The sequence below is a fragment of the Syngnathus floridae genome, chromosome 17 (assembly GCF_059516105.1).
Source record: "Syngnathus floridae isolate MCC-2025c chromosome 17, RoL_Sflo_1.0, whole genome shotgun sequence".
Classification (NCBI taxonomy): Eukaryota; Metazoa; Chordata; class Actinopteri; order Syngnathiformes; family Syngnathidae; genus Syngnathus; species Syngnathus floridae.
In genome coordinates, this window is record NC_142429.1 from 10,393,198 (window position 1) to 10,418,895 (window position 25,698).

General features: G+C 39.4%; 3 protein-coding genes across 13 annotated transcripts in view; 1 reads left to right on the forward strand and 2 right to left on the reverse strand.

The window, feature by feature from the left end:
* Nucleotides 1–25,698, forward strand: part of plppr2a (phospholipid phosphatase related 2a) — a 54,222-nt gene that overhangs the window by 24,514 nt on the left and 4,010 nt on the right. For 4 of the 9 annotated variants that reach the window (XM_088358331.1, XM_088358322.1, XM_088358323.1 and 1 more), the window contains 6 exons: nucleotides 15,993–16,109; nucleotides 21,633–21,821; nucleotides 23,587–23,707; nucleotides 24,138–24,388; nucleotides 24,591–24,767; nucleotides 24,835–24,962. In XM_088358331.1, the coding sequence (XP_088214457.1) occupies nucleotides 16,041–16,109; nucleotides 21,633–21,821; nucleotides 23,587–23,707; nucleotides 24,138–24,388; nucleotides 24,591–24,767; nucleotides 24,835–24,962 (935 nt within the window). In that variant the 5' untranslated portion in view covers nucleotides 15,993–16,040. Of the gene's footprint in view, nucleotides 1–13,648; nucleotides 14,010–15,992; nucleotides 16,110–21,632; nucleotides 21,822–23,586; nucleotides 23,708–24,137; nucleotides 24,389–24,590; nucleotides 24,768–24,834; nucleotides 24,979–25,100; nucleotides 25,688–25,698 lie in introns of those variants that run through there. The other 5 variants (XM_088358326.1, XM_088358327.1, XM_088358329.1 and 2 more) reach the window with 3 other exon arrangements.
* On the reverse strand, nucleotides 844–4,696 carry LOC148384438 (uncharacterized). 3 transcript variants are annotated; one of them, XM_088357921.1, is made up of 4 exons: nucleotides 4,630–4,696; nucleotides 2,253–4,163; nucleotides 1,515–1,600; nucleotides 844–1,247 (listed from the first exon to the last, which is right to left on the reverse strand). In XM_088357921.1, the coding sequence occupies exons 2-4, from the start codon at nucleotides 4,129–4,131 to the stop codon at nucleotides 1,149–1,151; spliced, it is 2,064 nt and encodes a 687-aa protein (XP_088214047.1). In that variant the 5' UTR covers nucleotides 4,132–4,163; nucleotides 4,630–4,696; the 3' UTR covers nucleotides 844–1,148. The 3 variants fall into 3 exon arrangements, with proteins under 3 accessions (XP_088214047.1, XP_088214045.1, XP_088214046.1); XM_088357919.1 differs by having other exon boundaries at nucleotides 844–1,298; XM_088357920.1 differs by having other exon boundaries at nucleotides 844–1,298; nucleotides 2,253–4,160; nucleotides 4,630–4,685.
* On the reverse strand, nucleotides 4,777–7,776 carry LOC148384439 (uncharacterized). Its single transcript, XM_088358122.1, has 3 exons — nucleotides 7,585–7,776; nucleotides 6,465–6,541; nucleotides 4,777–5,941 (listed from the first exon to the last, which is right to left on the reverse strand). Exons 2-3 carry the CDS (start codon nucleotides 6,508–6,510, stop codon nucleotides 5,178–5,180), a joined length of 810 nt encoding a protein of 269 aa, XP_088214248.1. The 5' UTR covers nucleotides 6,511–6,541; nucleotides 7,585–7,776; the 3' UTR covers nucleotides 4,777–5,177.

The window sequence follows — 25,698 nt, forward strand, 5'->3', positions numbered from 1 at the left end:
TGTCCTTCATTATCTCATTCACTACCATTGACGCATATAGACGTCAACATTTGATCTGGGCTGCCAGAACATTTGATGGTTGTTGTCATGAGATAGAACCTCAATATTTTGGTCGTGACCATGTTCTAAGGTGATAAATTCTGACTATAGGAGGAAACGTGGGTGGCACGGATGAGTCATTCCTCATTTGGGTTTTGAGTTACTGCTTGTGGTGGGGACTAGAGAAAAGAAGTGAGTCAGGCTCCATATCTCACAGTGACGTCAGAGCTCTGTTGTTGTTCTGTTTTCTCGTTCACACAGAGCTTTTTGGTATTTGTGCATCCACGGTGTTTATCGTGTTTGGTTACAACATTCTGCGGGCATACTTTGGAGAGGACGGTGGTTGTAATCCACCCTTTGGCACTGGGTGGAAATTCCAGAGTCATTTCCCACAAGACGTTCTTCAAAACGTTTGGAAGAAGAAAAAAAAAGCAGACATTTTTTGATAAGTGTGATTCACTTTGTCTGTTTTGGCAGCCACACTCTTGAACAAAATGTTACAGATGTTCTTTCAAGCGGTGTACATGACGGCCTGTTCTTATTTTTATAAAGTATGTGAGTCATCATTAGATAATTTACAAAGGTTACATAACTGTTCTGTACGTTCCCAGCGCTGCTTCCGGTATGGGTCTGCATCTTGCATAAGTTATCGTCATCATCACTATGCAGTAATATTAAACTGGACATTCCTGTCAATCAATCAAATCAAGACCCCCCCTTACCCCCCCCCTCTCCCCCCCCACACACACACTTTTAATCATTTAATTAACATTCACTCAGATACAAATGTTTTTAAAAACCCTCTTGTGTTTTGGCTTTATTTTTTTTTAATACTTTGGCTTCAATACTTTCACTACTTTTGCTTCTGTGAGAAATCAATGTCATACTGCCCCCTCTTGGTGAATAATTGGAATGAGAAAATAAAGAGACGTTTATTGAGGATGTTTACTATAGAAACAAATTTAAAACTCAAAAAAAAGAAAAGAAAATAATATAACCGAGCTACAGTTAGTTGAAGCAAAACATACAAACCAGGTGCGGAATGCTAATACTTAAACAGGATTTAACTACTTGGAATAATAATTTAAATGTTGATATCTGATGAGTTGTCAGTCCTTTTCTGGTGACGGCTGTCCGTTAATTTGACCAAACTCCCAGCGTTGCCACAGATTCGACCTCTGATTTCCGGCTCTGTGTCCACTCGGCCCCTGTGGTGATGATTCAAGTGGTTCAAATGACTTTTTTTCACCCCTAAACGACTACACAGAGCAAAAACAAACACTAGTATTAGCTAATCCTTATAATCTGATGCGAGAGTTGTCATTGCAAGACAACAAACTAATCCAGAGACTCCCAGCCTGGTTTTTGTAACTATTATTGTCCTCCTTACGATGATCATTTGTGGCCTCACCCTAAATTTTATCGTATCCTTAAGATTAAAAAATAAAATAAATAAATAATGTGATTCATCTTACCTGTGTATGTTCAAATTTAAGATGCTCTTTCTTGCTGGGTGGTGGCCAGACTCGTTCCAGTTTACCCCGAGACTGTTGCTTTCTACCTAAAGACACGTAAAAAGGGAAATGACAATTAAATTATTATTATTTATTTATTTTTTACTGTCACATGTTACTTGCTTAGCCATTTTAACCTTGATTCAACCCCACACAGTAGGCGACTAGACTCAGAAGCTAAAAATACAAACAACACACTCCCGGATTGATTTAGCAATCCTGTCGTGTCTCTGAGCTCCCCCTACAGGGCACCCGCAACACACACTACAATTAGGCTGATGAACTCTAAAATAGACTCATGGAATTTATTTAAATTCTGGTTTAAATAATAATGTCCCTATTTTTTAAAAATTGAATACAATGTGTAATTTTAGTCATGACTCAAAGTCGACGACATTAAATGATGTAGCGGGCCGTATCCGGCCCCCCGGGCCTTGAGTTTGACACCTATGGACTAACCGCTTGTGACGGGGTCAGCGCAGTCCGATCCTATTCCCTGAATAACACGCAGTGATGGGAACAGAGAAGGTCATGCATCAAAGTGCCAGACAGGCTATAAGGTCAACATGTGTTACGAAATAAAGCTCAAAAAGGTACGGTATATAATGCATCGTTATATAATCGTAGAAATCTGAACAATGGAAAAAAATAATCATCTTGCCTTGAAAATTATTTGATCTTCCTGCTCGTCAAACTCACCTGGTAGGAGAGTCGAAGTACGTTTCGGCTTGTCACCTTCCTCTGTACGATGTTGCTTCTCTCCGTACAAGGAATTTCGTTGTTTCCGAAGTTCGTCTTCTCTTGCTTCAGCTTCCCGAATGTCCTCCTCAACCTTTGGCTTTAGAGCCAATGCTGGACGCAACTTGAAGAAAGGGTTTTGTTGGAGCACAGGAGCTTCCCGTCCAGTCCCTTCAGAGCTGTCATTTTCTACCGTGGAGACATCCGAACTGATGGAGTCCGAACTCCGACAAAGACGTACATTTGGGTATGGCGATAATCGGGTCCGATCTCGAGATCCCGCACTCGGAATCTTGGAGCACAGGTTTTCGGAACTTTTCTTCCTTTCCGAGAGCGAAAACATATCCAAGCTAAGCGTACGTTCGAGAACCGTAGGAGAATTGTGATTTGTCAATGATGTTGAAGCAGCTTTTCGTAATCTGGTTGGACCAAGTGTGTTATCCTGCTGGAAATCTTCAAACAGCAATTTTGTCTTTTGATGGGCCTCTTTTCTACCAAACTCTTTTGAGACCTCCTCCTGTCCAGTTCCAAGTCTTCTCGGACTCTCCTGACTCGGCACCTTCAGCTGCCATTCATCGTCCTGATCTTGACAGGTTTTTGTGGGTGCTACTTTGAACACGATATTTGTTTTGAAGGGGATTTCCAGTACATCTGGATCATCTGCCAAGTTCAGAATCCCTCCAGACCTCTGCAAGTTTTGTTTCCCTTGGGCATCCTCATGGATTTGCTTTTCCGTGGACGTTTCCGTGACGGAGAAACGGTGACGGGCGGATCGAAGGGTACTTGAAGTGGAAATGGTTTCATTGGAACTGATTGGAGACTCACAACTGAGACTTGGGGTATCATCAGAACAATTTGTTTCTCTTGTGGGAGTACCAAAGTGCTCAAGTATCTTCTCTTGGGTTTCTCCTCTCTCAGTTCCTTCAGTCTTTTCTCTTTCCAACAGGCTTGTCCTGATGGTGTGAAATCTGATCTGGTCTTTTTGGTCTTCGCCTGTCTGGTCCCCTCCTGCTTCAGCCAAAAACGTCTCCTCATATTCCATCTCATGCCGAACCTCTTGGCACATATCTGCCTCCTGTCGTTGCTGCACTAGTTGCAAACGCTGAAGAAGTCTTTCGCCTTGAAGAATATCTGAAGCTATTCTCTCAAATTCATCTCTAGGATCATACTTTGCCTCTTCATTCAGTTTCTTTTCTGTCTTTAAATCACCGAGCGCTCCAGCAATCATGTTTTCTTCGTTTTGGAAGATCTTGTCGCCTTTTGTGTCCTCCATAGTTAAATCTTCTTGTTGTATTTCATCTCTTACCTTGTCCACAGTGTCTGAAGATGCTATCTTGGGAAATTTGTCTTTTGTTCCTCTTAATGGACCCCTGGGTATTTGGTCCTCAGCATTTAGAGTAAGGTCTTTAAACTCCTCAAGAATCCGTGGCGTACCTGCTGATACTTCCTCAGTGTCCCTCTGTGTTTCCATTGACTGCCTTTCACTATGATGCCAGTGTAATCTGATGGGATTAGCTTCAGCCTCAGTGTCGTCACCTGCCTCAAACACAAGGGTCACACTGGAATTACTTGCGGCTAGGTCTTCGTACCTTCCTCCCGGCAATGGTGGCCCCATGTTTGAAAGGGATTGTTGGAGTGGGAGAAATTTATAATCTGCACTGTCAATTTTTATTGCATCATTTTGAGTCGAGTCAGTTAGGGGAGGGTCATTGGGGTCATTTAAGATTTTCTCTCCAGGAGTACTAATGTTTGCTGTTTCTTTATTGTCTGCCACCATCTTGGAATCCATCTTCCACAGGTGGTCATCATTCTGAGAGGCCATTGATGTGTTTGTTTCCATGGCGATAAGCTTTTGAAATACTCAAGGATCTTCTTGGGTTTAGAGATATGTGGAAAAAACTTTATTAGTGCAATTAAAAAATATGTAGCACCTTAATAATAATTTGTATTGCTGTTTCAATGTTTGCATACATATTTTAAAAAATTTAATTCTTTTTCTTTTAATCTGAATCTATATTTACACCTGTATTGAGAAGCTTTATATTTGCGTTGAGGATTATCAACGCAAGCAGCAACAACTCCAGCAACAGGACATTAAATAAGATTAACGTGTGTCCCATATTTCTATTTTGCATGGTGGATATTATTTTATTAAACTATAGATTTTCCTCTAGACTTCATTTTCATGCCACTAAACATGCTGTCAGTATCCTGTGATCTGACCCGATATTATGAAGCAATATTTTAAATTTTGATAGCACTACAATCGTCATCTTGCTGCCATTCTAAATTTATACAAAAGTAAGACTAGGTTATTTTGCATTGAAGAAAAACTCACCTTCTAGTGGAACTGCTGTCATCTAGCACCAACCTCAAGGGAAATGTGAATCATCCAGATGATAATGCAGGGGATCTTCTTAGCATGTTCTAATTAAGTGAGTCACGCACGATGCCGATAAACAATCTCTCTCTAAGAAGCAGGACAGATTTTATATATATATTTTTATGTTCTCTACTTTTACAATATTTGTGTTTATCTATCATAGGTAAATACAAATATACACAAATGGGTACAATAAAGAAAACCTGAACAAGAAATAATATTTCACATAACTAATATATTTGCAATAACTGTCAGATCCGTGTTTCCTTTTTTTCCTCCACAACGGAAAACATTTCTTCACTTACGAAGAACTGATGACTTTGCAACATATGTTGATCTGTCTGCCTTTCTCCTCTAGGGGGCGAACGTGCTTTTTATAGAGAGCTCCTTGTTGCATTAGAATGCTCAGAGTCAGATGGAGGGAACAGATGGGCAGAAAAGTCCATTGAATGTCAATTGAGATAACAGAAAAAAAAATACGTGTGATCAAATGAGCTCACGTCTTACATGACAGAGCAACACTGACAGCTTTTGCGCTTGGAAGGGCCTTTCCGCCCTTCAACGTTGGGTGAAGATGATTCCTTAGTAGCATTATCTTCCTGGATTTGAGACCTTTGATCTTTTTCCTTCAGGGGAATGTCCTGATACATTTCATTTTCTTTTCCCGTCTCCTTATCGGCAACACTGTGTTCTTCTCCGTCCTCCGCGATGATCACTCTCTCAGCTATGAGCATATCCGGGTTTTCTTGGGTTGTAGTTGAATCGGTGTAGCCCAGGAACACAAGGGTGACTGGGCTTTCCTCCAAGTCGTAATCCTCCATGGTCACCTCGTTTCCTGTTGCGTCGCTAACCACCATCACATTTGGATTTTCCTCAAATGTCATACTTGGACTCGGGACCTCTGTTGTCATTTTATCTTCAGGCCTTTGAGGACTTTCAAACTTCACGCGCTTCTCTTTTGAGTCTTGATTGACAGGCACCTGGATTTGTTTGACTGGAATCCCGTTGGCTTCTGCATTTGTGACAGTGACTTCATCTAGCATCACTTGCATCCCAACACCGTCGACAATACTCAAAATCTGCCCGAGCTCTTCGGTGGAGGGATTACAGCCTGACCCACCGACAGCGTGGATGCTTTTCCGCCCGTCGTCAAAGACGGCGGTGGCTAGTGGACCACTGGCTGGTGTAGACATGGGGGACACAGATTTAACAACTGTGGCTCCTGTCTTGGGGTCCCGTTCTACTTGGACTGTTAGCATTCCCAAAACTGCAATACAAAAGAGAATGATTGCGCAATTGGATAATCAAAAGTGGTAGAATAAGTGGGGGGGAAAAAAAAACTAATTTGCATGCTTCTTTGGGCTGGATGCGATTAAAAAGTTAAGGTGTCCTAGTTCACAGAGCTTTTGTGTAATGGTGGCTGTCACAATATTCAGTACAGTGTGGAACACTATGCAAAAAGTAGTTGTTTATTCTTTAAAGCACCAAAAAAAATGAATGAAAAATGAATAAAGTAGCTAAAAGTAGGACAAACAGAACAGCGGCATCGGTCCGACCATTTACTTCATTCTCATTAAGTCGTACCCTGAAGGCTTCCCTTTAAAAGTATCAAATATAGGAAACATGGTTGAATTATAATAACATGTATCTTTTTTCTATTTTGCTACAATTGAGGATGAATCAAGTCACCATTGTTATTTAATTAAAATGTTAGGCATGGTTTGTAAGAATAATTTAAATAAATAAATAAATAAATACATAAATAAATAAATAAATGAATAAATAAATACCTGAGCGGCCATCCTCCCCACTTTCTTGAAATGTCCTTTGTGCCATGTGTAGATATGATTTCCAACTTCTTTGTATACTGAAACCAAGAAGACATTCTTTGTTATCATTTAGACCCATTAAAAGTGTGAATTTTATTTCTTTAGTATAGACTCCCATATTATTTTCCAATACATAATTCATAATTTCATCATTAAAATGAAGTATAAAATTTTGTTTGGGGATTTGGGGCTCTAAGCAAATCCACGAATAAAATTCTTAAATGGCCTACTGGCACGCATGGAGAATATATAAGTGATCCCACCCCAATTGAAATCCAACTGCTTCTTCGCTCTGACTCCATTCTGTCACCTTCATTTAAATTTACATTAATCAGGGAAAGTTATGGGAAACTATTATCAGCCAGGAAATAATAGTAGCGGGGATATTTATGAAGAGTCACGGAGGATTGACTTTTTTTTGCCCGTACAAAAACAATAGTGTTTCAATTTTAAAACTCAACAATACTGTAAATACATCTAAGCCATCAGCTATGTGCACATGTAGCACATTAGTGCGACATGCCATCAACTAAATATAACTTGGGACTAAACAGGGGTCTTAATGGACTTCCAAAAGCCCCACCCAGGACACTTGAGTAAGGTGTTGACTGACAGGCAGGCAGGCTGAAAGTTTTCAGATATGACATGGCATGCGGAGGGTGGGATGCAACTTTATCTGGAATCATGTGAAGATGAGGAATAACAAACTCGAAATCCAATACCACATCAATATGTTAGCATTACTGCAGCATTAATTAATTTATTCTTAATTCTGTATATTAACTGTATATTCAAAATACAAATGATTCCAAAATCCTGCCAATTTATCCAGTTTGTAAAGTAAAATGACTTTACTGGCCATAATATTATATTCCACAAAATATGCTGAGGTGTGTCACTGAGATAACTTTGCAGTTAGAATTCAAACTGTCCTAAATTAATTTTGGATGAACATCACATCTCCAACAAGAAGCAATGACAGTTACATCTTACTTCAATATATTACACACACTAAGACTGACTTGACATTTGATCAAAACTATTTCAAGCCACTTTTTTCTGCCAATTTATAATGACTTACCCATCAGCAAATCTTCTAAGTGGCTACTCAGAAGAAAAATATATAAGATCCCACAAGTCGAATGTATCTATGAGACGGTTGTCATGATGGCCGTTGAGTCTTACTACGGGCCCACCCCTTGCCGACTTCTTTTGCACGAGGTTTAGCCGAAGGGGGTTGGGGGGATATTTTTACGAGACACAAACTGACGGATTAAAACGGGCAGGGATGCCGATGGAAATAGTTCAATGACATAGCATGCATGCTGACACTGTATCTGCACTGATAAGATAAACTGTAAACATGCTGATTTTTTTTTTTTTTCTTTTTCTTTTCCCCCCAAAGTGACTCACTGCTATTTGGACTTTTACCATGGCTAGTTTTACATAAAGAAGTCAAGCAGGGTCCAAGTAGGCCCTGCAAACCTTTCACCGAGCACTGATTATTAAACTTCATCTTGGCATATTCACTTGAGGCAGCACGGATCAAATGAGTCCAGTCGATTGAAGTGACATCCCAAAATGTTTGTACGCTCCACTTCTTTTGACATGAGGTGAAATTTGACATTGGGTGAGGCACACTCAAGTCGACTTCAAAGAAGGAAAAGGGAGCTTTGTGAGGATGTTATTCTTTTTTTTTTTTCCATTATATTTCAGTGTACTTGACTGTCGGAAAAGCTCAGCGCTAAATATGATGAAACTTTTGCTACTACTTTGAGTACTGTAGAGGGCTCAGTGATTTGTTTACTGAGTGATACTGCAGGGGCATTCTATTGTTAGTTTGTTGGCAGGCAGCAGAAGAACAAACAGCCGCATCTTGTGGCTCCTGGTTGTTTTGCCGGTATGAATTGATTTAGGAAATTTATAGCTCAGCGCATGTCACGTGTCTTTGCGAAGAAAATGTTGGACTTGGCTTGTGATTATGCTTTTGAGTACATTATTTATATCAGCATACAAAATGAATTATTCACATTCATTATTTAGGTGGTCAGTGAGCTGACAATATTTTGGTTTTCAAATTGCTACATTGCTTTACTAGCTTGTGATAGAGAATTAAAAAAATAAGCCACAAGAATAGATAATAATAAATAAAATAAATAAAAATATAAATAAAATAAAAAAGAAACCACCTCATTTTATTTCTTACTATTTTTTTATTATTTATTTTCTTCATATATTATTATTTGACTGGGTTTAATAGTAGCATTTTGTTTCTGTTTCTGGTGTGAAGCTGTAGATAGAAACACAGCACATTCCTCTCATGTATAACTTGCACCCTGAACCTCCTTCATGCTGTCACCCAGGCAATAAAATGTCGGCCCACTTTAGCTGCACCTGTTTTCAAAGTGGTGGCCCTGAACTTTGTCAGATGTTTTCAGCTTGTAGACGTGGAGATGCCAGGTATCAATAGCGAAGCATGAAAACGATTTCTACTTACTTCATTTCAATGTAAAAAAAAGAGACAAGATGTCCATGTTAAACAATTTTCCCCATTTCCATGAGAAAGAACAGAATTCATCACATAAAAAAAATGTACATGAAGGACGACATTGGAAAAGCTTGTGACGTACCACTGGGATTCTTTACTGTTTGAAAATGATGAATACACTTATTAAGAAGGTCACTGACAACCCAGAAGGGAACTGCTATCTTCTCATTGCAGCCACTGCCACACATCCATAGCAACACACACACACACTTATATACTACCCCAGAGTGAATGCGATTATGATACAGTATGCCGCCTGGGGCTTAATGAGATGAGAAATGTTGATGTTCTTTTTGCACATCCCTATTCCTATAATGCCTGTAGAAGCAGGCTTAAATGAAGGATGTTAGATAAACCATCATGGACGTGCCACTTGGAGACATGTTTCCAGATAAATGGCCTGCTGTGAAAAAGCGCTTGAAGTAATTCTACTAAATTGAATTTCATTGGGATTTACTTTACATGATGAGGACGCCTATGTTACATTATTACTAGAAGTTGATGTTTTTTCTTCTTCATCCTGCAGCACACAGATTGTGAGGCGCAGTTTGTGCGTGTTTGTGTGTCTGTGCCAAGGCCTGTGTAACTTTATCATTGAGTCAAATCAGCATCAAATGTTGGCTGCTGCAGATGGCTGCTATGTGCTTCCTCGCCTCGTTTGTCACAGCAGCTCTGTCAAACACTTGTTAATTAGAAGGAGGCGATGACTCGCTAAGTCTTTAACTCTTTCGAGTTCCTCTTTTAATATTTTGATTATTTATTGGAAGACTCCTATATGGCTCCTCTCCAGGTGCTGTAGCTTTATCACACTGATTGCATATTTAATATTTGAGCGAGTGGACAATGTATCCATAAATGTGGATTTATGAGCCCCACATTGGCTATATAGTTGAGACTCACTCTCATAAACGCTCGTCTTACCCTCGGACGGAGTAATGAATCTGTACTTTCTAGCTTCATACATTATGCAGAGGAAAATCAAATATAAATAAAATCAAATCGCTTGGATTGTTGTCACAGCCTCTTTTCAGAAAAATACCCCTCCCGACATATTTAGTTGAATCTCCTAATGACCCTAAAATTTACTCGCGCCATTTCCGTTCGGCCCTCTGGCGTTTACTTTTCTCTGGCCAGATTGAGTCATCGTTACGCTTTGCCGTCTTGGGCCTATTTTTAACCACTTGAACTTTAACAGGGACAATGGTGTCCACAATGTTCGGCTCAAACAGAGGTCAACAAAAAACCAACATTAAGATACGAGGCCTTTTCAAACCTAATCATCGCTAAAAACAGTATACCTGTGCTGTCATTAAGTATAGGTGTCAAACCTAAGGCTCGGGGGACACATACGGCCCACCAAATCATTTTATGTGGCCCGCAATTTTGCATCAACTTTGTGTCATGACTAAAATTACAAATTGTCTTCACTTTTTTAAAAATAGAGATATAGCTAGCTTATTTTTCCATGCAGGTTTGTTAATCATCACTATCATCCATCAAATTGAGCCTCACTGTCACAAGCCCAAACGTTCCTATGAAGTTGAATCTATTAACATTTCATTATCAAGTGAGTGCTGCTCCACACTCATGTTCTCCGCTTCAGGACCCCATCTGGTGTGTTCACAATAACATGCATCATTTCCCTCCGCCTGAAGGCTTTATTGCAGGCCGACACGAGCGAGGAGAAACTTCACTGGATCCCTGTGTAAATGGTGAAGTGATATTTGCAAACTGTGGCTCAGGAAAAAAAAAATCACGAGGTGGAATTCATTTTCCAATCACTGTGAAAGAGAGGCGCACCTGCTCCACACCCCTTTTTCTTCCCGTTTTGACATTTGGACTAGCTCACCCGCATCTGTCTTGGGGACATTTCGTCACTGCATGCACACATGAAAAAAAAAAAACTGCGGGAAACCAGATTGGAAATGCATTTTATCTAGTTTTTTTTTTTTTTGAATGACTAAAATATTTTGTTAAATTTACAATAACTGACAAATACGAAAATATAAATCCAAATAAATAGTCCCGCTATGATGCGTCAATAAATAACTATTCTACCGATAATAAATAGTAAAATATGCACAAATCTAGATTGAAATACAATTTGCCGACTGCTCACTAACAAGAAAACAAATCTTTTTGTTAACGTGGCAAAGAAATCAAATGCAAATAATTCATAAAAAAAGAAATCTATGCACGTGATTTATAATAGGCTCAAGGTTGACTGGGATGGGTCCGAAAAACAGACAAAGGATTGTGTAGGAATGTCTTTCTTTTGTTGTGAAGCTGATTAATGAATTGGTGTTGCAGACCACAGCTGGAACCTTCAGCATAATGATCCTGGCCAGGAACGATTGAAGTGGAGGTGGTGTGTGTGTGTGTGTGGGGGGGGGGGGGTTATGTGATGGGCTTCAAATTGGAATTGGGCGCTGATGTGGTCTCTTGGGATTGCTCTCTCCCCTAAGGAATGTTTTTGTGTAGTTTTAAGTTTGCTGGCTTTGTGATATTTTTTTTTTAGTTCATGCTTCCACATTTAAATCAAAATGGTGAATGCCCAAGTATAAATTTAGGATTGTTGTCTCTACTGTCAATTTATCACGTTGACCCAAATCTTGCACGAGTGCCCATCTAATGTTGCGCTGACACTAAATCGATGATGTGAATCATTTAAACGAGACATGTTCAGTGGTGGTAATTTGGCCGTGAATGCTTTTATTTGTGCATTTAACTGACTCTTGTCGGATTTGTGGTTGTGCACAGATGAGCACGTCTCTTCATATTCATTCGAGTCAGTTTATTTATTTTGTTTACCGTATATTACTGCATTCAAAACTATAATTTCTACGATACATATTCCCATCTCTGGCTTTTCACATCACATCCATCCTATAAGAATAATATAAGGATCCAAGTGGGGGGATGGATCGAGAAATGCAGCAGAATAAATGACCTGAAGAAGAGGGGCCCCATGGGACAGCCATCCTAGATGCAGTAAACTACACATCAGGCAGATTTTTCATTTCCACGATGCTGCAGTCATATATCTCATCTACCTTCATGACAAAGTGACCCATATTAGCCACTCCGCAGTGGAGGAGGGGAAGTCATTTAACCGTAATGGCCAAAACCAGTAAATCAATAATAACTATGCTTGATTCGATTCCTAATTATAATCGGTATTTTTTTAAATCCAATTCTTACAGGACACAGGTGTTGAATGTTGTAGTAGTATATTTGACAAACTTTCAATGCAATCAGCAAAGATTCAAATCACATTCAGCATCATCAGCCCCCATTTTGTTGAGTAATCACAAAGACAATCTTATATTCCACACAATCAATGCTATTATTTCCACATACACACTTAACTAATAACACAACACATTATGGCTTCCATTGTTTATTTTATGAAGTTCATTAGGACGCTTAGGAACGCTATTTTGTGAAACAATGGCTATGCTGCAACTCAGCGTAATAGTGTTGTGGATGGTAAACATATGTTGCCTTACAAATATAAAGTGTCCTTTCTTAAATTATAAATTGGTGTTTACTGCTCTCCCTTAATGTTTCATCCAATATAATGTTGCTTAGCTAGTGGCTATTATTGTCTCTGAGCTAATGTAATATTTATGATAGCAAGGCAGGAGCTAGCAACATAGAAGAGAGGACACACACTTGAGGTTAACCTCGTGATTCATTTAGTGTACCCTAGAGTGTTGCTGATGGCGACTTCACCTGGACTGCAGCTAATGTGACTGTGAAAGATTGCAAGTAACCCAGCAAAGTTTCCCCCGCAAACCTGACCTAGAATTTTTTTCTAGATTGGCTTCAATTTCCACAAATGGTGCATATGATGGATGAATGTTAAAGTTGTAGTTTACATATTCTCAGATTCATATATATCCATATTCACCTTAGGATATTTTCCGCACTATAAGGCACACTGGATTATAAGGCGCACCTTCAATGAGTGGCCGGTTTTAAAACTTTGTCCATATATAAGATATATACATTTGGCTGGGGGTCGGACTTTGGACACGCCTGCTGTAGTGGCTCAGTATTGGTCCATATATAAGGCGCACCTGATTATAAGGCGCACTGTCGTCTTTTGAGAAAATTGGAGGTTTTTAGGTGCGCCTTATAGTGCGGAAAATACGGTAATTGTTTATTAGAACCATTCTTTTTGATGTCCTTTCCCCTTCTTAGCTGTTCTGACGAGAAGGGATGGATCGATAGCCAAGTATCATTAACCCACATCCAGCATGAGCTTGGCTAGAGACACAAACCCCTAAAAAAAATCTTTTGAAAGCTCTCCACCTCCTCCCTAATGTGCACCATCCCCTCCTACTTTGCACAAATGTTTTAGGGCAGGTTCACGTCCTCTTGGTTTCTCACGACATTCACTAAGAGGCAGAGGAAAGAAAGTAAGAGCGATGGGAGGAGGACAGGAAAGGTAGAGGGAGGGCGGAGAGGTGGACAGTGGAAGACAAGAGGAGTAGAGAGGGAACACAAGCTCTGAATACAAATGAGCTGACACATATAATGCATTCCCTCCCTCTCTCTCCCTCTCTCCCTCTCTCTCTCTCTCACTGTTTCACTCACATGCATCTTACTCCTTCACAGACATGCTTTCCTCCTCTCTCCATCTTTCCGTGCTCTGTAGCAACATCAGCCTAAATATTGCACAGAAGAGTATTTCCGCCACTTTAGTCATTAGTCATCGCCGATTTTGGGGACAAGCTTATTAAAAGGATGGCGAGTCCGTGGACTGTGTGAGTGCAATCGTGCAAGGTTCGGGAGGCTGCCGCCTGCTGCACGCCTTCTTCTCTTCATCTTGTTGTCTGAAGAGCACTGGACTAGGAAAGGGCAAGAAATTTGAGACATTTGATCAGACATGGTCACCGTATAGGAATCTCTGGCGCCACGGCAACCGGCAGCCCAGCAACGAGGCACCAGAGGTAAGTCGGCAAAGAGGAGGGAGGAGGGGGGGACGCATGGATGGATGGCAGGATTCCCTCTTAACAGCCATGATGCCTCTGGTGCTGGAGAGGCAGAACCTGCATATGCTTGAGAAGGCACTAGTTTGCATATTCAGCACTTCTAGTGACTAACTGGAGGATTTGTTTCTTGCTATGATTCTTCAGTGTGCCTGTGGGTGTGTATGATAGGATGGGAGGAGTGTCTCTGTGCTATCCAGCATTTTGCAGTGCTACTCCCCAAATAATGCCCAATTGTACAGCATACTCTTAATCCTATTATATTTTTCCCCGAGTATCATAACGGTGGAGTTAGAGGATTTCCTTCCTCACTTGAAATGCTATTGCTTATTGTTTTTGTGTGCATGTGTGTTTATAAACTGAGTGGAAACAATATTTTGAGCACTTGTACAAGCTGAAATCCAGCAGAAAAAATGTGTGATGGTTAATCCGAAATATTAGAAGCATGATGCAGTGCAGTTATATACTATTAAAAACAGCAACAACAAAAATATTGTTTAATAATAATAATAATAATTTATAATAATAATAATGATGATGATTGATGATAATAATAATAATAATAATAATAATAATAATAATAATAATAATTAATAATAATAATATTACACTTCTCGGAGTCATACAAAAAATAAATTTGATACCAGATCTCATGTTGACAATGTTGTCAGCCAGTGTTTAACATTTAATATAAACACACGATAATGTAAAGAGGTAGTCTGAAGGTAAAGGGAACACATGCTCCTCTCTCGCTCTTGAATATTTAGGTTGTGGCATTGCATGCTATGAAGTGCGCTCAAACGGAAGAATGACAGACAGTTGGCACTTTAATGCTGCATCACCGCACCCTCCCTCCCTCCCTCCCTCCCTCATGTTATTGTTGCTCCATTGAGGATTCATGCTTAAAATGACATAAAATATATGGCGAGGTTGAAATAGCAACGATTGTAGTTGTTCCAAATTTGTGTCATCGCAGGATTTTGCTCAAATGACTTATGTTGGGACTCTAATGTGTCCTGGGGCATGGTGATGGGACTGCAGAGCCAGAAGAGAGGGCATATGGCTGCCCTCATCACTATGCTTTGACTGGAGTCCTTGGAGCAGCATGGGACACTCATGTCCATGCCCTCTGTGGTTTGCCTTGCTCTTGCTCAAAATACAATTTTCGCGAGATCTCCTATCTAGTTGTGGCCAACAACTTTGTCTCTGTTGACAGGTTAGTTGGATTTTATCCGATTAGGCTTCCCTTTCACTTGGCCAGATATAATCAGATTAAAACCATCTGGAGATCTTTTCAATGCATGTGAGTAAGGCATAAAATGATCAAATGACTTTGGCATGTATGCAAAATACTGAAAATGTCCAGATTCATTGGGCGTAACTCTCGAATCCCTGCTCTGATATCCCTAAAATTTGGAATTTACTCTTATGCCGTGACCATCAATAAATCCACCGAGTTTCATTGAAAACAAAATCAGCCGTGGTCATTTAGTTGGGAATAATCCACATTGATTTGGACCATATTCACGTTGGAATAGATCCAAGCTCCTGAAAGGAGAAACAAAAAACTGTACCACATGATGTGTAGGACATCCCAGAAGTCCACCAGGGCACCAGCTGGGAATCTATAAAGCTAATCCCTGGCTTGGCGTCCCACGACATTTCATTTTAGAAGATCAAAGCTTCTCCCACTCATCTGTGGTCTCCCAAGCAGTCGTTCCCAAAACACAATTGCTGCCACCAACACATCCATGTTCTTTGTCGTTGTGTCACCTCCCACACAGCAGGAGTAGGAGGAAATGTACACACATCGCCGCCGCTTCCAAATGATCTCTCTTAACCAGTCTTAGTTTGCACATAGTAGCATTGTTCTAAGGACTACTAAAAAAAATACTCATGAATCATTGAGTAATGTTGGACTAACTTCATGTTCTTTACTTCCAGACCAGAAGGTTGAGAGCTGAGACGAGGGAGGCTGAAATAAACAGAGGCATGGCTTTGGAGGAGAAGCCTGGAGTGAAGAGCAGCAGCTCCATCGTCCCCTGTTTCCTGTTTGTTGAGGTAGGAAAGTGTGAAATATGCACTCCATGTTTATTTATTCAAAATACAGAATTGTGCTATTTTATTTTAACTTGTCTGTCGGTATGCTGTCACTTAAGCAAACAGCTTGAAGAATTGATTCTGTCTCATCAATATTTCAAGATGGATTTTGGAGTTTGGGACAGCTGAGCGAACATATTGTCTGCCAACTCTACATCTCGCCTTGTAGCGACACCAGGGAGTTACTGAGGATTTCTTATGTGGCTTTTTTTTCCCCAGCATATTTGTGGAATATGTGATTGATGGAGGTGGTTGTTGGATGTTGCGGTGCAAGACAGAAATGATTTTCAGTGGCTGTTCTGCGCTTTGCAGTAGTTTTATACAAATATTGCTTTTAGCACAGCAGAAATAAAATAATAATAATAATAGAATGAAAATAATAATATAATAAAATAAAAAAATAGGATAATAATTTTTAAAATATTTTTTTCTCTCCTGACTGCTTCTGAAACATCCACACTGTAGCTGCATTGACAGGTACAACAATGTGCAGCCATCCTTATTATCCACAAAAAAAAACTACGTATAGTCCTCAGGTTATGCTTCTACTTTAAAGTTCCATTTTAAAGTGCACTAGAAATTTACAGCTAAAAATATTACATGACAGAACTTTTTTTTATATTAATATATATATTTTTTCAAATATTTTATCTGTATTTTTATTTAAAGTTCCATTTTAAAGTGCACTAGAAATTTACAGCAAAAAATACTACACGACAGAACTTTTTTTATAATTTTTTTTATATTTCTATTTTTTTCATATATTCTATTTGTATTTTTACAACCTCAGCTTACTATACAGTCATTTTTAAGACTCCTCATCATAATATCCACTTTGATATCACAGATCTACTTAAATTGGCCTTTCCCTTTACCTGACAACCTCCACTCTCCAAGGGAGGGACTGAGAAGAGCAGCAGTGATCTAACGTACCCATGAGAGCACAGGAAAGGAACACTGGTCCCCCAGGCTATAATACACTCACTGTCTATTAGACAGCACTCTGCCATGTGCCTCCCACTCATAATCTCCTCAGGTCGGAGTCACTTCCCTTGCCTATATGTGTCTGTGAGTATATTAAAGACTATTACTGAAATGGAGACATCGCGGAAGGAATTGGCATGTTATAAATAGAATAGAAATAACGAGAAGAAAGTGTCGACCCCTTGTGTTATTTTTGTGTTTGAGAGTTAGATGACAAGAATCCAAAAGGATGCCCTTTTTTTGCCCTACACCTTATCAGCGGTTACCATAGCAACAGATCAGTTCGACTCAGTTCTTTTTTGGGGAATCCTGTGCCCTTAATCGGAAGTCACAACCGTTCTCATCAGTGTTACCTACTCAGCCATGTTTTTCTGCTTGTCTTCTCAATTTTGCTTTTCTCCTCTTGGACTTTTGTGTCTGATTCTTTGCTTGTGTGTCATCACGGGAGATTTGGGAGGCTTAGAAAAAATGGACAGCAGCATAAATACTTATTCAGCCGTAGCACAGTACAAATGTCTGAATGAAAAAAAAAGACTTAATATAATTGGGATTTTTTTAGGAAAATGTGCCTTGAAAGTCATACAAACACGTTCCAAAATATTTATGTATACTTGATGTTTACACTTTTTTTTTTTAAAATTATTTTATTTATTTATGTTTTTTTAAAAAAATACCCACAAGTTGGAACACTCACTCAATAAAGTCCCAGTCACTCAGTTGACAACATGCCCAACATGCCCTCGCTCTGCTCTCAGTTGTCATGGTAACAAAGTTGCAGTCTGCATCGTCATGACTAAAAAAAAAACATGCCAAAGTAGTCCAAAGTATCAACCAGAGTGGAAACTAAATGCACTATGATGTCTTGTCCATATTGTCCCGTATTTCAACAGAAGAATGTCTGAGACGTTTTATTACGGCACATGGGAATTCTTTTAAACTAAACTTTAAATTATTAAAGTAGGAGTCCTCGCATCTTCCAATGAATATTAATGTTCTCTAGCCACTCAGTTTGTAAATAAGCAGTGATTTCCTATCACTGTTTTACAGGTTTATTAGTTTGTATATTAATAGTGGGCTAAAAGTACAATAAATGCGTTCAAAGACTAAATCACCTATTGATCAAATAAAAAGTATTTTCTATCCTAAAGAAATATATTAATATTTTTAATGGGCGTGTCCATTCTGCAATATTGATTGTGTTAGTCCAAAGGGAGAGTCAAAAAAGAAACTAATCAAGCTCAGATACCACAAACAATATTTTACTGTATTGCATAAACACAAATGTAAAGTAAATTGAAATACTGTGCATACATTGGCATGGCTTGAGGAGGGAAAATTAATGTAAAAACATATAAGTGCAGTTCTACCACTAGAGGGCACTGCTGCTATATGACAGACGCCTGATGCGTTCTAGTACAACAAATGCAGTTTGATGTGATGTGAAATTAAATATATAAAGAGTCATAGCGCCACGATGCATTTTGAGTATACAAGAATATTAGTTTTCAGAAATTTAGTCTCACCATTGTCACCCCATCTGCCACCTTTGTTATTTTGTAGATCTTTCTGATATATTCTATATAATCTTATACTCTTCTCTGGATGTCAAAATCAAGACTAAAAAAAAAGCAAAGCAGTTCATCTTTTGATATAGTCTCAACTGAGGTCTTATGATATAACATCTCACATTGCATGATGGGCTTCTGTGAGACTTTGACCAAAAAAATTCCAGAAAATCTAAATTATGAATCATTCCACTTCACTCCAATACAATAAATTTTAATGACCACACACCAATCAAATATTTTTCTCACAAATAGATCTATTGCAATGTTTTAATTACCTTGGCCTATAAAAACACAATTTCCCAGCAGGAGAGGTGCGATACTGTGCTGCATTATCCATTAAAAGATAATTGTAAGCTAGTGTGCATGATGTCTGGCAGAAGATGACACGAGAGAAAAGGAGAGGTGCTTTTGAAATGGGGAAAGTAGGCTGGCTCGTAGGATGATTAAAGCGATTATCTCCTTTCTGCCATTCCCGTCGGAGTTCCCTTTAGCGCTCGCATTTACAGCACAAATGCTACACTCTTTCCCGCTAACACACACTCCTTCTATAAACCACATCTGAAAGAATGCAGGTTAATATTTCCAAGAGCTCCGATTGGGCCTTATTTTGGTAGATAAGTTCATTTTGGTGCCACCTATGGGCATTACGAGATTGAAAAATATTAAACTGAATCATCAAATTCAATTTCTTTCTCAATTTTCTTTCTCCTGGCATAAAAAGAGATTAAATGCAGCATTTTTTTTAAAAGCTTAGAAATAAAACAGATGGAACTCATTTTGTATGATGGCAACCTCACACAAATATGGATAAAAAAAAATACCTGCGTGACTTTGCCGTAGTTATCACGTCACTTATTTCCCCAGTTTGTTCAACATCTGTCAGCAGGGAGTCTTTCATATATTTGAAGTGACAAATTGGCCTTCAGTGCAAGCCGACGAGCTTGTCCAGCTCCTGCTGAGAAGCTCTAATTAGCACTGACCGCCTGTCAGTATCTTCTTCACGCAATATAACCTACAGGAATATTTCTTTCAGAAGATGTGTTGTGACATAACTGCGGTTTGATTAAATCGTAGGAAGAGACACAAAAGAATAGAAGAGGTTTTGGAATATCAAAGTGGGAGCATGATGTGTGGGTAGGTTTGGTGTGCTGGTGATATTTTGGTGAGTGGGTGTTTTTTTTTTTTTTGGAGGAGGTCAGAGTGTGGAATACAAAGATACTGGCTTACTATAAAATAGTAGATGGATCAAAACTGGAGTAACAGAAAGTTTCTAATATGGTTGCAGTTATTATTGCTTGATTGCTCCTCCAAATTATTTTTATTGTTTCAAATTATTCACTAGATTTTTGTCTCTCTTCAGGTCAAGAAGATGAATACAATAACAAACTTTTTTTTTTTTAACTCAGACAAACACAACTTCATTTCTTGCAGCAACAAATAGTCAACCTTTCGTCTCTGGAGAAATACCAAGCATAAAATAAGAAAAAAATCAATTTGCCTTGCCCCTTCCTCCTTTCTATTGTCTTTTGTTTTTGTCCAATTCCGCTTGATCCCCTCCGATTTACTGCTTCAGCTTCTCCCTCTATTTTGTAAGCCCTGTCATGCTGCTCATGCACGCAGGTGCAGTGTTGCGTGTTTGTATAGTGGCCTTCTTAATGGAAAGCATGTGTATGAGTGTAAAAGCCCTCCTTCTCCTTCTCCATCTCTTTGCTCTGAATCCTCCATCCATAAAACACAAAACTACTCTTAGATTACACAACTTTAGCAGCAGCACCCTGCAAGGACATTATTTGACCTCCATGGAGAGACAAAAAGGAATGAAACCAGAAAGCATGTTACGTCTGGGCATGAATCAGCCATTTATCAAGGTCATAGAAAACTAAAATCCATGTCTGGCAAGAAAAAAGTCATTTGGACACCATGTGTGTTTTCAGGTTAGAAATAAGCGGGAGCATTTATTTGGAGTACTGCCATGACCTGTCTGAAGTTTCTTTCTTATGCCATTGCTGTTTTTCTACCCTGGAGCTGGAAAAAAAAATGAAAATAGTGTCTTGATAGCCCTGCTGTTATCTCCCAGTCGTCTACTGTAATTTTGAGACTACACTATAGTCTGTCTGAGACATATTGATTTTGATGTGGTCCAGAAAAAATAAAAGTCTATGGGGAAAAAAAAATGGGGCATGCAGAAGATGTGCTTGTTGAATACAAGAATCAATTCCCTTACAACTTGGGCTCATTTGATTGAAAAATACATTCAAATCAATCACCAGTCTGGAAAAAAACAATGATAAAACATTAAATAACATCATTTGGTTTTTGTTTTTACAGTGATAACCGTCCTTTGAGGGAAACCATAATTACAATGAGGTCCATGCCGAAAATGAGTTTGACATCCTCGGGTTAAGTTACTCATTTATTTGTTACTGACTATTGTAGTATAAAATTATTTGTTACTGACTAGTGTAAAATTGGAGATGGATTTTCTGCATGTGAGACTAGCATGGCACCACCGTATTTCTGTAAATTATTTTAATTTTAATTTATTTTTTATTTTTATGTGGTTTCCATTTGAGCAGAAGTGACACTGCCTTCATATTAGTAATCATACATGTTAGCTTATCCGCTCTCTCACTCTTTAATTCCTTGCTGAAGAACCCACTTTAGTTTTTTCTCCCATTTTTTCCCCCTAAAGAAGGGGGGGGGGGGGAGAAATTCCAGCACTTTCATGTCCTTATCTTTTCATGTGTGCCCTCTCTCGCTCTCTTTCTTGTCGGCTTCTAATCTGGATCCCGAAATCTCACTCTGTGTCTGATATTTTCCGAAGCATCTCCTCTTTGCCAACGAGAGCCGGCCAGCTTCCTCTCCTCCCCCTCCTCCACCTCTTCTCGCTCTCCTGTCATTTCCTAACGGAGTGATAATGTTCTATTTCCAGCTGGTGATCATGGCTGGGACGGTTCTCCTGGCTTACTACTTTGAGTTCACTGACACCTTCCCCGTGCACATCCAAGGGTTCTTCTGCTTTGACAAAACCTTCTCCAAGCCTTACCCTGGACCAGACACCACCAGCAAGATTCCCCCCGTCCTCATCTACTCGCTTGTCACTGCCATTCCCACCTTCACGGTAAGAGTTCTATTTTTTCTGTGTGTGTGAGAAAAAGCAAAATCAGCAAGAAGGTGTGAATTTGTTAAGAAAATCTGAATTATTTCTGCTAATTGAGCAGATTGGTGAACTGCGTGATGTTACAAAAAGAACATTGAAGAGCCAAAGTCAGTGAGTGCATTGTTATCGTGGCTCGCAGTGTGAAGAAAAAAAAAAAAACTCTCTGGGTGAGCAATGAAAAGCGACCATTTACACAATGGAAAGCAATTTAGAGGGAGTGCATGCGCTCTGGGGTTTCCAAGAGAAAAACAGTTTAGTTCCAAGCAAGACGCTAAGTGTGAACCAAAATGGCCCATAGTACAAGATGACATGATTGACTACAGGTTTTTTCTTTTCAGACAATAATATATTTTCAAACTTTTCTAACTTTCTTCAAACTGGTCTGGATAGCACATCGACCTCATCGTTTTTAGCCATATAGAAAAAATGGATCTTCAAGTGTCCATATGTGACATCATAAAAATACAGACCTCCCTTTGAGCAGAGTGGAAAAATGATCTCGGGTCAGAGGGACAGATGGCAGTCGTGGGCTCCGTGGTGGGAGATGGCACCAATTGTTGTGGATAGGTTGGATTGAGGTTATCTAATGTCATTAGAATTAAAAAAAAAAAACTTTGCTGTATCTCCTCAATGTCCGAATATTGGTCCTCTACTATTAATACTCACCGCAATAAAAAAGATGGACTAAATCATTCCCAGATTCCAATATTTCATTTAAATTTTAGAACTCCTTTGGTCACCAGTCATTATTTCATTTTGATCAATTTGAGCGAGCCAACTTCATCCCGTGTACCAATTTCCTGGTGGACCGAGCCTGCATGGACTCAATGGATTAGGTGGCAAACAGTGTGAGTCGAAAGCGTGCTCATGCTTTTCTCTTGCTGATCAGTAGATATTATTTCAAAAGTGAAGCAACTTTTAACAAGTTGTGCCTTCTTTTTTTGGGGCTTTCTTGGCTGTCCAATTGTCGAGCACAAAATAGAGATGAACTCCACCACTTCTACACATTTATTTTCTCTAATTTAATTAGTTAATGCAGTCTAGAGATGCCATTGTTTTCATTTCTTATTTATATGTGGCAGGGCCGGCCCTAAACCAGATAATGGGCAATGGCGACCTCCACGACCCCCCCTAAAAAAAAAATGGTTTAACAAATCTGAACACATAAATTTAGCTTTTAATTTGTTTATTTCTTCCATTATTACTCAAAATCAGTGCTTCTCAATTGCTCAGCCGCTAGCATGCTACATTTACATGTTGCTGCAGAAAATAGACGCATCATGAGGAAAGACAGTGAATGAAAGGCATGAGAGCTTGCCCGAATTGTACTCCATGCTTCCTATCAAGCCTGCCACCCACTTCTGGATAGCTTTGCCTGAGGCTACGTGCTCAAGAGCGTTTGTCCAAAAGTGACAGCACGCTATCTTGATTAGCATAGATATTCCAGTACGCGAAACGAGCGTCCCACTGGACATGATGGTGTCTTAAAATGACCCCTTCAGTTGATATCCAGAATGTGACGTTGCCCTTAATAGCTCTGACTTGATTCAACAGATGAAATCTCCCCCTTCAGTTTTAATTTTGCGCTTGTGATGTTGTTTAGATGGTTGCCGAGGAACAGCCTCAAGGGTTATGTTTCACTAATGGGAGAAAGAACAAGCTTGGCATGCAATGGCAAGGCCTCTGTAGGTTTTTTTTTTTGTAATGGTTTTGTGTGTGTCTTCAGATTGTCGTTGGAGAACTGTGTGCTTTCTTCACCAAGGCGGAGGGAACCCAGGAGAAGACCATTGTCACGGCAGATTGCTGCTACTTCAACCCCCTGCTGAGACGTATCATCCGCTTCTTAGGTGAACGCTCTTTTGTATTCCGCTGCTTAATCATTAGTTCCTTCATTGAGAAGAATGCAAAAAAACAAATTAGCAGTCAAAGCGAAAACTAACATGAAAGGAATTAGTTTGTCAGCTAAGTTTAAATAATAAAAAAATCAATTTTACTCAGTTGTGATGTTTGAAAATTATATTAATTTATTTTGCTTATGTAATATCCAGAGGAACCTCACACAATTTGGTTTATGAATGGAATTTTTATTTATTTTAAATTCCACACCAATAAAAACATGGTAAACATAGCTTTGTTCTTGTGCTGCAACGGATTAATTTAATTCCCATTCATCTAAATGGGAACCATTACCTTAGATGTCGAACACCACTCTACCTTCAATTTCAAAATTACTTTTTTTTTTTCTCTTGGACACTACCTTTATTTATCTCAATCCAGGTGTCTACGCCTTTGGTCTATTTACCACAAGCATCTTCGCCAATGCCGGTCAGCTGGTGACAGGAAACCAAACTCCTCACTTCCTCTCCGCATGCCGACCAAACTACACGATCCTGGGTTGCCAGTCCAACACGCAATACATCACAGAACGCCGAGCCTGCACGGGCAACCCTCTCGTTGTTATATCTGCACGTAAATCTTTCCCATCCAAGGACGCGGCGCTCGGCGTCTACTCTGCGGTGTACACAGTGGTAGGTTGACCCATGCTATCAATCTCACCTCCTTGATTAGAGATTATGTTTTCCAGTTGACCCTTTCAAGAAGATTTAAGTCCGTCATTCATCTTGGCTAGAAAATGTGTATTTCACGTTAACCTTTAGAAAAATCCTGCTGTCCTTTATCAAATGCAATTGTTCCCTATTTTGTGTCGTCGCTCACGTTTCTTTTCTTCAGATGTATGTGACGCTGGTGTTCAAGACCAAAGGTACGCGTCTGACAAAGCCCACCGTCAGCTTCACCTTGCTGTGTCTGGCCATGATCGTAGGCGTGGTCAGGGTGGCTGAATATCGAAACCACTGGGCCGACGTCCTGGCGGGATTCTTCACCGGAGGAGCTATCGCTGTCTTTCTGGTGAGGACGAAAAAAGTGTTGGTGTCTCTGTTAGGTGTCTCAGGTGTTTCTCGAAATCTTCCTCCAGGTGACTTGTGTGATTAACAACTTCCAGCAAATGCAGCCTAGGCCTTCTTTGCAAGTTCCCCAGCGCCCTGAGTCAACGTTGGGGATACCCATGGTGACGCTGCCATGTGTGGAAAGTCCACTTGAAAAGTTAAGTGGCCCTCAGGTAAGGGCTGGTTGCATGTTTATACACACAGATAAACAGTCCTTGTTTTTTTAACCTAAATCTTGCTGTCCTTTTTTTTTTTTTTCTTCAACCAAACTCACATGCATGAAAAAACAAACAAGAGGCGAATCCTTTAACTTTGTGCACATGCACGTTGTGCAGTCAGCTGATAAGACAACAGCTGGGATTTGTTCTACTGGCGTGAAATGTGCTGTGGTTACATTTCAACATGAGAATGGAACAAATTGTTTTGTGCCTTTGGTTCCTCTCACGATAATCAAAAAGTGTTATACATGTAGAAAGTCTTGTGTCTGTTGCGAGTGTGTGAGTTTGTATATATACCATATATATATATTTTAAATATAAATTTATATGTATTTAAATAAAATATATATATATTATATATATAGTTTATTTATATATATAAATAATATATTTTTAAATACAAAATATAATTATAAATAAATATAAAAAATATATATTTTTTTATATATATGAATATATAGTTTTTTATTTTGTTCTCAGGCTACATATAATGGCACGACTGTTTTAAAAATAGCCTTGAGAACAACTTCCCCATGATATAAAGATAGCCAGTGTGTTTTGTAAAACGCCTTGCCTCCTTTGTGGTCCGTCCGTCCGTCCGTCCGTCCGTCCGTCTGTCCCGTGTTCTAACCCTTACCTGATTGCCTATTTTCCTCTGTCTCCCACCTTGCCTCT

Excerpts from the sequence above, each read along its gene's own strand:
- LOC148384438 (XM_088357919.1), bottom strand. The coding sequence starts at position 4,131 with ATGGAAACAAACACATCAATGGCCTCTCAGAATGATGACCACCTGTGG. Across the intron at positions 1,601-2,252 it reads TACTTCGACTCTCCTACCAG|GTAGAAAGCAACAGTCTCGG; the intron begins GTGAGTTTGACG and ends ACGTGTCTTTAG. Across the intron at positions 1,299-1,514 it reads TTAAATTTGAACATACACAG|TCGTTTAGGGGTGAAAAAAA; the intron begins GTAAGATGAATC and ends TGCTCTGTGTAG.
- LOC148384439 (XM_088358122.1), bottom strand. The coding sequence starts at position 6,510 with ATGGCACAAAGGACATTTCAAGAAAGTGGGGAGGATGGCCGCTCAG. Across the intron at positions 5,942-6,464 it reads TGGGGAGGATGGCCGCTCAG|TTTTGGGAATGCTAACAGTC; the intron begins GTATTTATTTAT and ends TTTGTATTGCAG.